This window comes from Bradysia coprophila, unplaced genomic scaffold (assembly GCF_014529535.1).
Source record: "Bradysia coprophila strain Holo2 unplaced genomic scaffold, BU_Bcop_v1 contig_297, whole genome shotgun sequence".
Lineage (NCBI taxonomy): Eukaryota > Metazoa > Arthropoda > Insecta > Diptera > Sciaridae > Bradysia > Bradysia coprophila.
The window spans coordinates 3,363,670-3,380,582 of NW_023503555.1; the positions used below are offsets into that span (position 1 = coordinate 3,363,670).

At 33.4% G+C, this 16,913-nt stretch overlaps 1 protein-coding gene across 1 annotated transcript in view; it reads right to left on the reverse strand.

The window, feature by feature from the left end:
• LOC119078905 (cadherin-related tumor suppressor) overlaps positions 1-16,913 on the reverse strand; it is a 194,804-nt gene that overhangs the window by 38,567 nt on the left and 139,324 nt on the right. Inside the window, exon 8 of the mRNA XM_037186634.1 lies at positions 3,894-4,202. Coding sequence (XP_037042529.1) covers positions 3,894-4,202 — 309 coding nt within the window. The remainder of the gene's footprint in view (positions 1-3,893; positions 4,203-16,913) is intronic.

Sequence of the window (16,913 nt, forward strand, 5' to 3'; positions counted from 1 at the left end):
GGGGGGGGACCTCGTAAGTATGATAAGCGTTGTGTTTACCGAGGGAAGAAAGTAGGAAATTCCAACTCGAGCGATTCGCCCTCGTTCCGGTCTGTCAGTAAAACTTCGCTCTTGTTAGATATTTATTATTCTCTTCCCTAGGTAAACAAATAACTTTAGAGGGCAACTGTTGCCTATAGCGAGAACCATGTGCAGTAGTTGTAAATATGTACACTGACAGAGTACGGTAATAAATATCACATTTTCTCTCTCTATCTCTCTTTTGTCTATTTATGTACAGCTCCTACAATGAACACATAGTTTTGCGAAATGGAATAATAATTCCTAATTTACTAACGACTTTTATGACTGCTGTAAATTTAAATCGATTGCCGATTGGTCACACAACTCACTGGTTGAGGTTTTTTTTTCTTTCTTTTCTTTTAATTAATAGCTCGTTCATTTAGCAATCTTATCCAAACCAAATTAGATTAACTAATCAAATAAAAATGGAAATTTAATAAGAAATAAATAATAATAATAAAAAAAGATTTTCATTTATAATAAAATCTAATTAAATTAAACCAATTTAAATTGATAGAGTCATAAAATTCAACAATATATGATGATGGCATTAAAAAAAACCGCGATTTTGCAACGAAGCGACGACATATCCAACAACTCCATGAAGACACACACATAAATATTTCAAATGAAACGAAAACGCATTATAATCCGTTTAACAATAAAATTTATAAAAAATAATAATATTAAATCTGATCATTGGGATAGGAGTTTTGTTTTGTAGTCGGATCGGAATAAAACATCGTCGCAAAGTTTTTTTTTTATTAAAAAGTATTTGAAACGTTTATTATATTGTAGCTACATACAGAGAAAGAGAGAAATATTACGATAAATGAGCAATTATATATAATTATATATTCCACATAATTTAATTTTTTAGTCTATTACCATATAAATATGTAATAAGAAACCTTTTGTGTTTTTGTTTTTATATATTTGAATGGGGCTGTCAAAAAGTCAAGATGAAGATTACTTGTTTTATTGCGTTTTTTATTCAGAAAAGGCAGAAAAAAGACGTCTTGTGTACGTTCCGTTGGTTTTTCTGGACGGCACGACTGAAACATAGCCATTTGGAAGAACGTTGGTGTGAGTTATAGGTTCAAAATGCGTCTGGTTACCGTTGTATTTGATTGTTAGAACTATTTAAATGTACAGAGAAAAGCGATGTCTTTTTCAAGTGATTTGTTTACTGACGGAAGAAAGTTGGAAATTCAAACATAAATGAGGTTTTGCGGCCCTTGCTCCGCTCTGCTTGCAAATTGCTCGAGTTAGAATTTCCTATTTTCTTCCCTCTGTGAACACAACGTTTTCCATTCGTCGGCGTGAACCCGTTTTCACCACGAAACAAGAACACCAATTTCTTACACAATTTTTCAAAATAAAGGTGACATGTCAGGATAGAAAATTTCTATTTTCTCCCCTGTCAAAACAAGAGGCGAGAAAGTATACATTTTTTATAACGCAGTGTAGCAAAAAAAAGACAATTTCATTTCAACATGAACTTCACTAGGTTTTGTTTGAAAAATGTTTTTTCCAGCAGCACACCGTTGACCCTTTCGATAATTTTCATTTTCGCAGGACTTCGCAAGTAAAATACCTTACGTAATGTACTATTTTAATACTATGTCATTAGACAGAACGTCAACGAAATGTAATTTTTTTCGTAGCCTTTGAGTGAAAAAATAAGGTATTTTCCTAAGATTTGGAATATCCGGCAATTTTCGAATTTTTTAGGTGAGCTCTGAAACCGGCAAGTGTAGTACAATTTAATGCAAGATATTAAAGATATTGGGATTGTATGAATGTTCGTTGTAATTTTTGTTCAAATGCTGAAAATAAATCCAAATTGGCGATATTTAATGCAATTGGATCTGTCATCGACAGCAACTACAAAAAACTAACGATGAACTCCGGTTAATGTTGTCTTTTTTAAAGAAATACTTATGCCAAAACATATGAAGTAATAGATTTTTTTATCCAAAATTAAGCGACACTTTCACAGATGTAGTAATAGATTTAATTATTGTATCGCGATTACGTCTGCTATTTCTGAGAAATAGAGGGTGGTAATGCAAAAAGAGGCAGAGAAAATGGATTTTTTGATTATTTTGCTCATTTCCTTCATCTTTGAAATATGTCAACAACAGCAGTAAGTTCTTTTTCTACTTTTCTAAGCACACGAACCCGCTTCAAGAGGTTGAAATAATTAGAATAATTTTAATTAGTAAAAGTATATGAGTAAGAGGATGGGTTACTCTCGAGGATGTGTAACTTCGTAGAACATGTAACTTTTAGGATGTTGTAACTCGCGCTAAATGGCGCATTACAACACATCATTTTCATGACCTTGTAAACGTCAGACACGATCCAAACTGTCAGACATGTCGAAAAATATCGAATGAATTGAACGAATGATTTTAATGTAAAATCCAGTAAATTAAACGCAGTTAACGTCAATTAATTGAGGTTAAGGACTACTTGACGAAAAATTAAGCGATGTTACGTTGACGAGTATCGTATAATGAAAATGATCTATGGGGAGGCGGTCGTGACTTCGATATATATTCAAATCCGGTTAGAAAGAGTGAATCATCTGTTATCGATAACAACGACAAAAAGCATTGAGTTTAAACTTTTTTTTGCTCAGGAGTGCCCGTCGTTTCTGAAATGTTGGGGTTTGTTAACGTTTTAGAAACGCACAAGACAATGTTTCAACAAAAAATATTCTCCTTTTAAATCTGACAACTTTTTTTGCTCAATCGGAACCGGAAGACTTAAACCACACTACCATTAACCGAGATATTTCAATACAATTAAATTGGTTTTCGTTGTATTTCACCGGCAATCATTTCAACTACATGCAAATTACGTTGTGGCATCGACATTTACCTTTTGTTTTGAACTCGTTCCAAATATTGTGTAATCAAGAAATTGATAAAAAAAGGAAGGAAAAAGTCGATAAAACGACGGATGAGATAATGTTACCCATGAAATTAAAGAGAAATTTAAACAAAAATTAAAGACGACTCACTACATTGTTGCAGTCAATGAAGGAAAGAACGAAGAGCAGAATATATATTTAACAAACATGTAATCTTAGTCATTCAAGGACAAACATCCAAAACGTGTTCTCGGCGAAATTAATGTGATGCTTATTGATATATACGCTCGATCGTCGGTAGATCGTTGGTCCTTTGATTTTGTTTGAACTGAAAACATGTCCAAGTCTGTGTTTAGAAGGAACATTGTCTGTCTAATGTACTCACTAAAAATCGCCAATCTCTCTAAATAATTCTGTTGACCCGCACTATGACCCTTATAAGTGTTCCAACTTATGTATGACATTGTCGACCCGTTTTTTTAAATTTTCACGTTCAAATCGGTACAGGACGTTGTAGCGGGCGTTGTTTTGCTATCTGACCAACAATTTTTTGAGAACTATTTTTTAAGAGTTCTTGGTAATGCAGCAAAAATCATATCAAATTTGCATCGTTGAATTCGTGCTTTCGGTGTTTGGGTACAACCAAAACACGTTGGTTAAAGGTGTAGCAAATTCTCAACCAAAAAATCAAGTGAAATTGCTTAGTCATCCGGGATACAGATCGCGTGATTTAGAATACGCATTCGAAAAGCTGTTTGCGAACATGGTAAGCAAAGGTATTTCGTACAATCTACCTTTTATGTAGAATGGATTAACTAATTAATATTGAACTTTCGACCAACACACACATTCACACCGAAAAGGAATTTCAGTAAAACATCTTCTTCACCTTTGGATTTTTCCAAGAAATAAACCACAAAAAAATTTGTTTCAATATCAACCAACATACCTGAATGGTAACTGATGTCTCACTAAATTGGACACCATCTGTTACACGAACTATCAACTCGTATGCATCCTTTGTTTCACGATCCAACGTGTCACGAAGCGTTAAGATCCCGGTATTACTATCCAGCGAAAATTTCTTTCCATCGCCCGACATTAATGCATATGACAGTGTTCCGATAGTGTCTGGATCGGTAGCACGAATCGTTGCAACAGTATGACCAGCACCCAAGTCCTCTGATACGCTGAATATAAGTGGGGTGTCTGGGAATTGCGGTGGACTGTCATTTTTGTCGAGTACGTTGACTTTAACCTGTAAATGAAAGAAAATGAAAAGTTAATATTTTGTTGACTTGTGTGTCCATGACTAGCCCGTAGGATAGCTTGGGGATTTTTAGTTATCTACAGAGCTAAGACACCATATCAATGGTATGTCGCCACAAAACAACAGTTCAATGAAATTTCGATAATTGTGTCACGATTTTCAACTATTCTTGTTGCTGCATTTATTCCTTTTTTAGTTTCTTTTATTCACTTGATTCCTTGGTTCACCTTCAAATCGTACTGTTCAGCGTTTTGAAGGTGAAATAAGGAATCAGGTTACAAACAAATTAACGTAGGTGGACAATCTGCTGTTGTACCAGTTAGACGTTGAGTTATATAATACCGTTCAGTTCACTCTTTAACTTCAGCCAAACATAACAATAAAATTTCCAAGAATTCCATTGTTCGTCGATTACGTTTTGACTTGAATTAATCACAGAGCAGCTGCATAACTTGTTCGAATTTTTTTTTAGCGCCGTACCATTGACTCGATAAGTCGGAATTAATAACAATACCAAATGCAGATGAAATCATAGTTCTAGAATTATTTGTGTACAAAAAAGTCGAATTTTTTGATTTCCTTGAAATAATCAGATTTTATTCAATTAATCATTTAGGCGGTGTACAACACGATTTCGGCAATTTGTTTAAACTTAAAAAAAAAAAAATTGATGGCAAAAAGAGCTACAAAAGATCACTTGTAAGCGCAAAAAACAATATGAATAATTTACTTAAACCACTGCGCACCAGTCAAATTATTTTAACAATAAATTATTTCAGCAGATTAAGAGGAGAAAAAATACAGCGCTGCCATTTCGGTGGAGGTATGTATAGTGTAGGTGTTTATTATAATGTTTCAGTTTTGTACTCGTAGAATAATAAATAATAAAATTAAATACGAAAAGATCTCTTGAAACCAATAAAATGTTGGTATTCGGTATATAAACACACATGGCTCGAAAGAATTAGAGATTTTATCGCAAATAAATCGTCAAAAGACACACTTTTTGTCGTGGAAAAATGCACAACATTCTCCAGCGTTATGATACCGCTTATAAATTGGCGCCAATGTATCGATTATTTTGTTAACTTTAATTATTATGGTGTTTCCGATGGTGATTATAACTTTGTTTCATTGAAGTTTGAAAAAAAAAATCCATTTTTCCAATTTATTAAAAACCGTAGGCCGGTTACAAACATTTATTAGTTTGTAATTACATATTAACGAGCAGCGAGACGCATGAAATGATAAACTGAAACAAGGTGTGGTAAATCACACTATTCTGCTGGTGATATTACGCTGAGATTTTGGATGTGATAACGATCGGTAATCGGTTTTGAAAATCAAATAACAGTCTCACAGTCTCTGCTTTATTTTTAGTATCATAGAACAATGATTGACCGAGTTATGACTAGAGTTGTGCGGGTCGACCGGGTTTGTATCCGGTTAAATCCGTCCCGATAATATTCATAACTAACTTTAAGAGGAAAATTTCGGGACGATGGATGGAAAATAGTTGAGTGGAAAAAAATGTGCTACAAGTAGGATAAAGAACACATAGACATCGTGAGACTGGTCTATGCATGTTCGCCATTCCAGCTTGTCAAGCTTTACTTGTTACTAGAAACTCTACTGTACGTTCTATAACTGGTGCTATTTTTTCTCATATTTTCCTAAATTTTCCTACATTTTCCGGTTTTTCCCACATTTTCTCGTATTTCTACGATTTTTTTTTTAAATTAAGAAAAATATTGGAAAATCTAGGAAAATGTGGGAAAAGATTGTTTCCAAAAATAGTCACAACATTAAAGTGATTTCTGTCTGTATAGGAAGGGTCAGTGTTTACAGAAAAAAAAATTCCAAAATTTGCAAGCACGATTTAGTTGGAAAAGCTAGTTTCATACAAATGCGTGAGTTAGAGTACGGCAGATCAAATTCAAGTCATGCAAAATTAGAAAATCTTTCAAAATTTTACGAAAGAAAGTCCACATTTTTGAAAATCCTCAGAGGTTTTTTTTTGAAAATCCTTCGTCAACGAAGTAAACAAATGTCTGACCTCGTCGGCATTAGGGCTTTACTGTGTACATTTAGGTGCTAAACACAGAAAGCCTCTAAACAGGTCAACCTCCAGGCTCAGTCTTCTGTATCATATATCAGTGCATGTCATGCGCCGCATGTGCACAATGGAAAGATAGTGATCTCGATCTACTATCTAGGTATAGACCTGAACCTAATATTCCATGACCTGAATTCAACTCCTCCAGTAGACTCGGATGGACTCCAATTAAGGCCAATCTGGGCTGCACAGCTCTATTATCAAGAATAAATAATTAAAACAACAGAATTTCATGCATTATTGGCAGCCAGTCAGTGTTAAGTCCACTGTTGTATATAATTTGCATTAACGAGCGCGTCGAGTCTATTTTCGTGAAATCGTGTCGAAATTTCTGCATTTTTTTCAATTCGCACGACAACGGCGACACGTTGAGCTTATTAATAATTAGTTAATTAACGATGTATGATAAATCATTTCAAACCATATTTATACGAACCACCTACCATTCTATCTAAAATTGAAATCGAATTGCATTAGATAGTTCGCATTCTTTTATAAAATGCAAAAAAAAAAATAATCTTTCAATAATAATAAACAAAGTTGAACTTAAATGACAAAATAAAATCATTTTCATACATAAATGAATAACATTAAAGGTCAACATCGATTTAGACTTTATAAAATCCGCGATATTGGTCGCAATGGTACTTGGTACACACATATATAATAACAAATAATAATATAATGGAGAGTTGTACTTCGAAAACGATTCGAGTAAAATGCATAGAATTTAACGGTTTTTCCTCCTTCTATATCTACAAATATTTTTTCTTTTCATTTTTTTTTTGTAAACCATTATATAGGTTCTTTCGGTGTATCTCTGGAAATGGCTCGTGGTTACTGGTTTTAAGTTTATTACATGCAAAGAACCAATAAAGAATAATTCTACCATTGAAATAACAAAATTTTTTATTTTTTTTTTGTGTGTAACTTATCTGAATGGAGTAGAATAGGAATTCAGTTCCGATTGTACACATAAAATGCTGAGCTCAATACCAATACCAAATTATTAACAAAACCAAAAAAAAAGGAAGAGAGAGAACCAGAACTAGATAATAAACAATAATATAAAATTAAATATTTTTGCCTTGGTCGTAACCGTATGAGCTGGAATGGATAAATGGTTGTTATATATGCTACACTGCGCACAGTTGTTCGATGAACCAGCACATCGTATTTATCTATAACGTATGGTATAGAATATATGTGTCTTTAGACAGAAACATTGTTTTAAAGGTATACATCACTGGAGATTATCATTTTTGGTATGTTCTTTGTAATAATTGAGTGGACTGTGCGCGGACACAAGGAAATTATTACCGTATAGAAGCAATGTGGTGCATATTTTATTGTGTTACCTACATATATACGTGCGAAAATTGCATTTCTGTTTCTCGGTGTCACGAAAAATGTGTAAGAAAAGTATGCCCCCAAGCAAAGACGAACAAAAAAAAGATCCATCCGTATGTCTATGGGACTACGGTGTGTGCGCGGGGATTATATGTAGGTAACAATAGTGCCGTGTTTAACAATGATCTTAAATATTTCTTCTTTCATGCTATTTGGATTGAATTAAAAAGACATTTTTATTGTTATTCGAATATTGGCTTTTTTTCAGAAAATAATTGATGTTAATCCATCCATGTATATATGTATGAGTACGAGAACTATGTCGTTGGATTGGAAATGTATCTAGAAACTTCGATATAAACAATTTATGTTTGAAATGAGAATTAGCGTTGCAATAGAAGTGCTTGGAGAATCAGAACATGCGTTTTACTTCGTTTGTTGGTGTCTGGGGTCCATTTTTAACCGAGATTTAATGCTCGTTAACCGTTAATACAACGAGCATTGTGGGATATTGTTAGTTGTAGAACGTCGTTAATCTTAAGAACCTTTCGTCATAATGTTATAAAACAAAGACATTGTAATATCCACCAATCGAATTATGTCTCGCTGTTCCACCACGGAAACGGCTGGTATTTCACAAATATCAAGAAAAAGACTTTTTCATATGGGCGGTGTGATTAACCTTATTTTCTTCATGAGAAAATGAAGTTTTACCGACGCTTCGTTTGATGACAGTTCCATGAAGAAACAGTCTATTTTATCGCATCTTGTTTTGACAGGGTAGAAAATAAACATTTTCGTCACCGAACTGTCACATTTATTTATGCTGAACATATGGAAGAAAATATGAAATTCCAACTCGAGTAAATCACGACCCTCGCTCCGCTCCAAACTTCTCTCTTGTTGGAATTTCCAATTTTCTTCCCTGTGTCAACAAATAACTATAATTTATCCCAATGGCTATAGTTTCGTCGTATTGCAGCACGTATATATGTCACGCTACAATGACATCAAACAAACAAAAATTATCAAGTCTAACTGGATGGGTCTCAGTTTATAACACCTATTAATTTGTCCGGTTAGCAGGTAAGTGCAAACTTATTTCAGATGATTTGTGTGGGCTTGATCAAATTAGCTGTCGGTATCCACACCGAACGAGTTTCGTATAAGTACACGGCTTTAACACCTATGAATTAAAGTAATAGAGAAACTAATGTAGAAAAGACAAGGAATTTAAAGTAAAAAAAAATGAAATCGAAATGTCGACACTGTGCGATGTAATGTGTTAACAAAGAATTCGAGCATTTATTCCGGTATGCTGTCCGAAACATATTTTACAATCATATGGTTCATATACATGCAGGCACGATCTCCTAACTGGAACCTCTAAATTTGTTTTCCATGAGAGAATTTCTCGGTCTGTAGAGGTGCGAATATGTAAGTTACACGGAAACCGAATAGTCTGACCGCAAGACCTATTGGTCTATTAGGAAAAAACAAAATAAAATGTTGTCCAAGGCAACCAACCATTGATTGGAATAATTGAAAACTTGTACTGTCGAGTCTCGTGTAGTGTTTTTAATTAAAATGTAAGAGAAACACAACCGTGTACACATAAGTTCCTGTAAGACCATCATCAATAATTAGTTGAAACTTTCCATTTCCAAAAAAAAATTGTTACCCGAAAGAGATTGGGATATTTATGGTTACGTTGTTGTACATACAAAAAAAAATATTTGATCAAAATTTCAATCAGCTTCTTTCTTTCGTTAAATTTTCACATTTGTATGCAAAGATACTTATGGCTAATTTAAATTTATTATCTTGCCGTTACGATCAGTACGATACATATGCTTTTGCAGCTAATTAACAGACACCAGAAGTCATCTCTCTACGATATGTGATGCATAAAATTTTGTATTGTGTAATAAGACCCAGAGAGACAAGACGACGGAGACGAAAAAAAACCTCAAATTTCATGACATTTCCCAATCAAATTTCATGATAATATCTCAAAATGAAATATATATTTTATTCGTATGTAAACGAGTGGGTATTATGCTATTGCACAGAACATATAGACCCATATATACCAACGATTGGGTATATATTATTCACAGCACTAGATGTTGCTTAGTCACAATTATAAAATATCACGAATCAAAATGAACATGCAAGAACTGTCTGCGCCCGAAAAAAATCCATGCGGGATATGACACCTATTGTTGACAGTTTAATTAAAATCAGCAAATAACCAAACCAATTATGAAATAATTTTGTGATAAAAAAAAGTTCGAGTAAAATTTTTAATTCTCATTACAAAAATCATTGAAGCTTTGAAACACTCCGAACAATGCGCATCAAAGTCTCAGAGAACTTCACCTCTAATTAAAGTAAATTGTGAAATATCAAAATTATTCATACACGTATACACTTCATACATTTAATATTTTGATATTACAATAACAAAATTGTTGCCTTCAATGTACTTTTAGATTTGAATTGATTACAATTCCAACTCTTTTTTTTTCTCCCCGGACTTATAATAAGTTTTTCCTTTCAAAATCAATATTGTTCAAGATAAATACATTCGTGCTTTGACTGTTTTTTTTTCTTCTACCGTGTGCTCTGGTGTTTTGTGTTGATTAAGCAACTTTCAAAGTCTGTGGCTTCTTGGCGCAAATTAAATAGTTCCACGATGAACGTTTCTAATAAGATGAAAAATGTATGCAATAATTTAGCTGGTTTATGGTGTTATTCTTCGTCGTAGAGACGAACAAAAAAAAATATTTTTATGATAAACGGTATAGAATTAATTGAAAGAAGAAAAGACAAAAAATTATGATCGAGGAGACACTCTGCGCGTTTAAGGTGTAGTTTCTTAATCCATGGTATAAGCTTGAAGTAATAATGCTTTCCTCAGAGAAACTTTTAAAACGACCAGTCGTTTGTTATCGACAACGATGATCAAAACATTCGATCATCTACGGCTGGTATTCTCATATAGAACAAAAAGAATAGTAATGCTAAGGAAGTAACAGATTTGACCACAAGCACTAAGCGTTACTTGAAACTAATGAAGTAAAAGATTTTGTTGGAACAACTTCTGGTTATATTCAAGCGTCTGTATCGATTACAAAAACTATTCAAGTACCACGGTGGGAGTGTGACGTTCGATTGAAGTTCACTCTCTTGCTATTATTACTGTTAAGAGTGATATCGTTAAAACTTGAACCAATTCGAACACAATGGTTCGGCGATCCGGGCAAGCTATGTCTTTCAATTCTGAGAAATAGGTATCTTTTACTTTTTCCATAAGTTTTCCATTTTCAGAGTGACCACGTGTAAAATCATAGCATGTCTAGGGGTCGTTAAAACAGTTTTTTTGTGATAGCTCGAGATAGGCATGTTTATAAAACTTGAAATATTGTAGGAATATAGGCCTCTGACAGACCTATATAAAGAGTGTAACCATTGGTAAGGGCTGCCACCCGTTCTAGACATATGATTAAAAATGTGGTGAATGTTTGGATAGTCCTGCTGGCTTGCAACAGAACTAATCCGCGAGATTCAAACGAGCCATAGCTTGCCCGGATCGCCGAACGATATCAATCTTAAACATACAGACTTTCGATCCTGACATAGCTCATACGTGCTAGAAATTTAATTGCATTTATCTCATATGACCTTTTTGAAACGGAAATCATTTGATCATAAAATCTGTTCCTTCTTCTGTCAACACAGAATCAGAATGCTTATTTTTCGAAGCTCCACCTAACAAACGTCAATGTTTAAAATCTGTTGTGGTAGTTACGTCTTAATGAAATGGTAAAATTGTTGTACGGATGCAACTGCCCATCAACTATATGGAAAATTGCCTCCCTCGCTGATGTTAACTCGGCGTCACTGCAGAGAAACTAGTACTTCGTAAAAATGTAACTTGCTTTCGCCTATATAGTACAGTATTGTGCAGTTTGCCTGTTTTTGTCGTCGCTTAGCTAGCAGGTGACGTATCCTGTTGTAAAAGATTTTTGCTAAATCTAGTAACACTTTCGGGAGTCCTAAACTAAGTGGCTGAGAAATCAAGACCTCTCTCGACATTTCCACGTAATACAAGCAAAATGTCTATTGAAGACAGCCGAACGTCACACGAGAAAACTGATTTTTTATCCTACTATTCCTATGTGTCCGAAGACAATTATTCCTTTATGATGAACCATCGTGATTGAGAAATGTCAATTTCACTTTCGTTATTGTTATTGTAATATTTTGACGTGTTGTTGTATTTTGTTTATTTATTTATTTAATAAAATAAACATTCGCCGTGTAAGCATAATATTAAAAATGAAAAATTTACATATTCCATACCTTCAGCAATCAGCGTACCTATTATTTATTTTACTTTGTAAAAAATAAATAAATTGTTAACGACTACAAAACAAAGCAAAAAAAAAATGAGATACTCGCGCATAGCGAAAAATGTGTCCATTAATATGAAATGTTTTGCGCTGTGGTGTCGGGGGGGCTTTGGTTAGTATTTTCGAATCGATGATAAATCGCAATCATTTCCGTAAAGGACTGATTGATTAGAAAAGTTCATTTAATAAAATGGCTTACGATTATAAAGTGAATGGCTGGAAATGATAAGGAATATAATTGATGAAAGCCTTTTAGAGTGCTGATGGCTATCACTTTACATATTTCTCTTTATTTATGTGCAGAAGGTGAAGTATACATTTCAGCAAATAATAAATTTTGCAGTGCATTTACTTTCTAACGAATAACGGCCATTAGAATATACTTTATTGTGAAGAAATTCCATATGAAGATGCAGTGAGGTTATTTTGAGATCATGTGTATGATGATAGTTCAATCAACATCAAGTGGTAAAAAGCGTGCTTTCCCATTACCTGGAAACATTTCTATTACTCTGAATTCCTTGTCCTTATTTATGTGACTTATCCACTAGGGCTTCAAAGCTTTCAATTTTGACGACAGACAAACGACAGATCAATTGATTTTATCGACATATCATTACTACTTGTTTAATTGTGTGATACAATCCCTACTGGAAAAAAGTAGGAACTTTCATATTCTTGTGTGCTTAGTGGCCTAACTCCCTTGAGATGAAATTTCAATTTGAAGGCGAGACACACAAAAAAACTAAAAACAAGATCAAGAACAATGACATCTGTTATCGACAAAGATAAGAAATGTAAAGTAAGAAAAGCTGGTATCTTGTTATATGCAATACTTTGATAAAGTGATGTTAAAATAAATGAGATAATAGATTTTGTATCAAATTAGCTCGATACAAGGCGATACTTGAAACAAAAGTAGTATTAGATTTAACACGCTTGTCTCCTGCTGATAATTAAATAATATATTTGGTAAACTTGTAGGCAAGTATTTTTTGTATTGACCTTTTTATTAACGACCTTGCAACGTTGGTTTTCATTTAATTTAATTTTTTAGACAGGGGAACACAAGCAGAGTTTACAGAAAAAATAATCTTTCAACCAGCTCGAACGGACGTTAATTCAAAGATCACAATGAAAGATGATTTATCGCTTCTTTTCCTCATTTTAATGTAAAAATGAGTGGGCTAAAATATCTGCACCCTTGAAATAAATTTGCTGCATTATTAAAGCTCTCTGCATATACGGCCTTGTAACTTAATTTTGTTTTGGTCAGACCCGTATAAAGACTTCTATGGGCACAATATATCATCGTAAGCATATGCAACAAATACCGAATTAACAGCTCTTGTATAGCACTCAAACTTTCAAGCAGTAACAAAGGAAAAAGTTTGGTGTCTGCTGTAACCTACGTAGAGTCTATGTCTTCATGATGGAAGCATGTTTTAATTGTGTGAGATAAAGTATTTAAAACAGAATTCCAGGTTCTACTTTAGGAGAATTAAATTCCCGAAAATTCATTAACTTTTTCCCCTTTTGTCTTCTGAAATAACAATAGATCGAAGTGCCTCCGTTGTTTTTATGACCTTTTCAGTTTCTTTTAATGTTTTTGAGCAAAGATTTGAGAGAAACCGGAATTAAGGAACTTTCGTTGCCTTTAGCTAAAATATGCCTGAAAGACAAGACATGCAATTTTGTATGCATGTAAGCGTAAAAAGACTTCAAATCTGACATTTCTCATGTGGGAGTGGTCATGCTTGGAGCTAGAGCGCTATGGCTCTTGTCAATTGTTGCTGAAGGTCTCTATATCAAAATATTCTGACGATAGATTAGACAGAGAAGTATTGCGATGAAAGAAGTCTTGAAAGCTAATTTGTAATTTGTTGTTGCTTTGTCTGATACATTTGTAACTAAAATTGGTTCTAATTTTTAGTGGTGCACTCCTTGAAACATGGTACTACATTAGTGCCCAGTCATGATAAAGTATCATATTTTCAATAATTTTTTGTTTTGTTTTTGTCTTGTTCATCTCTTTTTCCGAATAACTTGTTTACACACCATTTCTGGATGTGGATGCTATTAAGCAAAACTGAAGTAATACCAACAGGTATATAAACGTACAATAAAATACAAATGGTGGATGTGTATAAATACACAAATTACGATTTTTTTTCTTTTCCGAAAACATATTTTATATAAAACGTTTTGTATCATATTACATCGAGATTAAGTTTTATTTTCGTTTTATTTTTGTTTCCATTTAAAAAAAATTGTGTGTACATCACATAGGCTAGGTTATATACTTATTAATTCAATAATTTATAGTCTCTCTTGGTAAAAGTGTCAAAGAATATATTAAATCGTTAAGATTTTATATATTTTAATAGAGAGTTCTATACCATTCCGCGCGCCGACTCACCATTCAAACGAGAATAAAAAACAACAACAACTAACCAGACATTACATTATTAAACAACATCGTTTTCACTAAAAAAGAGTTCCTTAAAAATATATAAAAAATAAAAAAAACCGAAACGAAACTCTAAAAAGAATCCAACATATTATTATTGAATAATTTTTATCTTGTATGTCGTATGGTGTATAACACTCTGTATGTAATTCAATAATTTTTAATATTATACATAATTTTGAGATGAATATGTATTTAAAGGTCATTGACATTGACAATATATTGTATCTTGTTGAGAAAGATTTTTTTATCTTCGTTCCGAGGAGGAAGGAAAAAAAACAACAACAGAATCGAAGAACTTTGTTCGGAATATATGTAGCTTAAATTCGCACGTTCGGTTTTTCTTAAATATACATAATTTTTCATGTCTTCTTCGTGGTGTTTCTTTGTCATTTTATTGGTGTGATTATGATGATGATTATTATTATTTATTTATTTATTTTATTATTTAATTATACCGAGATATTAAACTGTAAATTAATTGATTGGAAAGAATACTATTTATTTTTAAAGTATTGGGTGTTACACACTGCAGTGACTGCACACTCATCCATTGATTGAGTTGTTTTGTCGACTCGAAAATCGAAAGTACAGTGGGACGATCAGGTCATTATAAGTCATTACGTTTGACAATCATTATTTGGTGTTGAGAATCATTTTAGAAACATTTGTGTAGAATTTAAAGATTTTTCGTAAATCGATAATCGCTTTGGTCATTCAAGTAGTATGTTATTGCTACTGGGTTTTAAATTGAAAATTAATACCGAAAGACCCGATGTATATAACTAGTGTATATCTCGGCATCTATAGATTGTAGAAAATCCAATAGGGTGAAAAAGAAACTAATTTAGCCCAAAGAAGAATGGAATTGAAAAATCTTATTTGTCATTTCAATTTTTCTTCGGACTACAATACAGACATTTTGACTCCAAGTTGGATTTACTACGATGTGCCGTTGCTGATGGATTCACTAGGAAATAGGACTGTCATCGTTCTAGCCCTCTAACACTATGACAAAAGTCATAGAACAAATGTTTTTCGTATCGGGTAATATAACAATTTGGCACAGGTTTCAAAACCGTGACCTGATGAGGGCCTCAAATTGCCGAGGGTAATTGATCTCGATGCAAAAGGTGAACGCAACTTGGAAAATCACAACGGTGACAGAATTAACGTCAGACTTAATACTCTGAAAAAGTGCATTTATTATTCAGACACCACCGCATACACATGGACACTTAATGCAACTACATCGGGCACCAAAACTAATGCCAAGATTGGTGTGCTTCACTGCACGTTACTTTGGTAATTGATATTCATGTGCTTATCATTTCGCTGACGATGACACACCGCATATATATGCAGCCGAATAGGTCATTGGTTATCAACTGAACAATGATCTCCATTATGTTCCTTGCATGTGGGTTGAATTGCTTTATTTCGCTTTTCTAAGCGTAATTGCGGATGTATCTTTCACAAATAATAAAAAGTAGACATCGTTCACACCTACATTGAACTAAAAATTTCATGTAGAATGAGAGTGCCGAATGATTTATGTATTTTGTTTGAAAACAAAGAAAATGTATTTAGCATTTTATGAGGGTATCACCGTCACCATATGACGATAAAATTTGTTCCTTCTAGTACTTCTTTTGTTTATACTATGCGTTATATGTCCGTCAATTTCAATTATACTTTTACTATTGTTAATTGTTCAGCTAGCAGCACTCCTAGAAGGCATGATGACAAAACTATGATTTTGATGTCAACGAGCTATGAGCATCGGACTGCGGAAGGCGCTAAAATATGTTATAACGTTCAATTATATCGTGTCGCAGAATTCTCAACCTAACGCCAGTCTTTTGCTGTTTCTTTAATTCCCTAGAATGAAGTTATCGTGAATAATAGTATATTATTCTCATACGTGGTGGGGTGGGGAAAGAGGTTTACGGAGGTTTACTGAATGACAAGGAGAACTTAACATATATTAAGTACCCTAGGGTAATAATATTTAAACAGCCTCGATTTGCAGCGAAAAAGTGAGAAAATTTTAAATTAGATTTCTTGTTTTAACTTTCGTTATAAGATGGGATTTTTTTTGAATTTTTTTGAAAATGGTATTATTATAACAAATATGGATAACTCTACCTCTAAATTGAAGCAAGCGCCTTAAGAGCTTCCGAGCGTACGCTGAAATTGTAGCCTACATTTCTGCGTTTCGAAATTTTTGATCGCTGATATCTTTTTACGAGAGCCCTTTTTGAAAAATGTACGACCACATTTTCGAGTAAAAATATGTCAACTTTGAATAAAAAATAAAATTGTCTGTGAAAGTTCGATGTGCT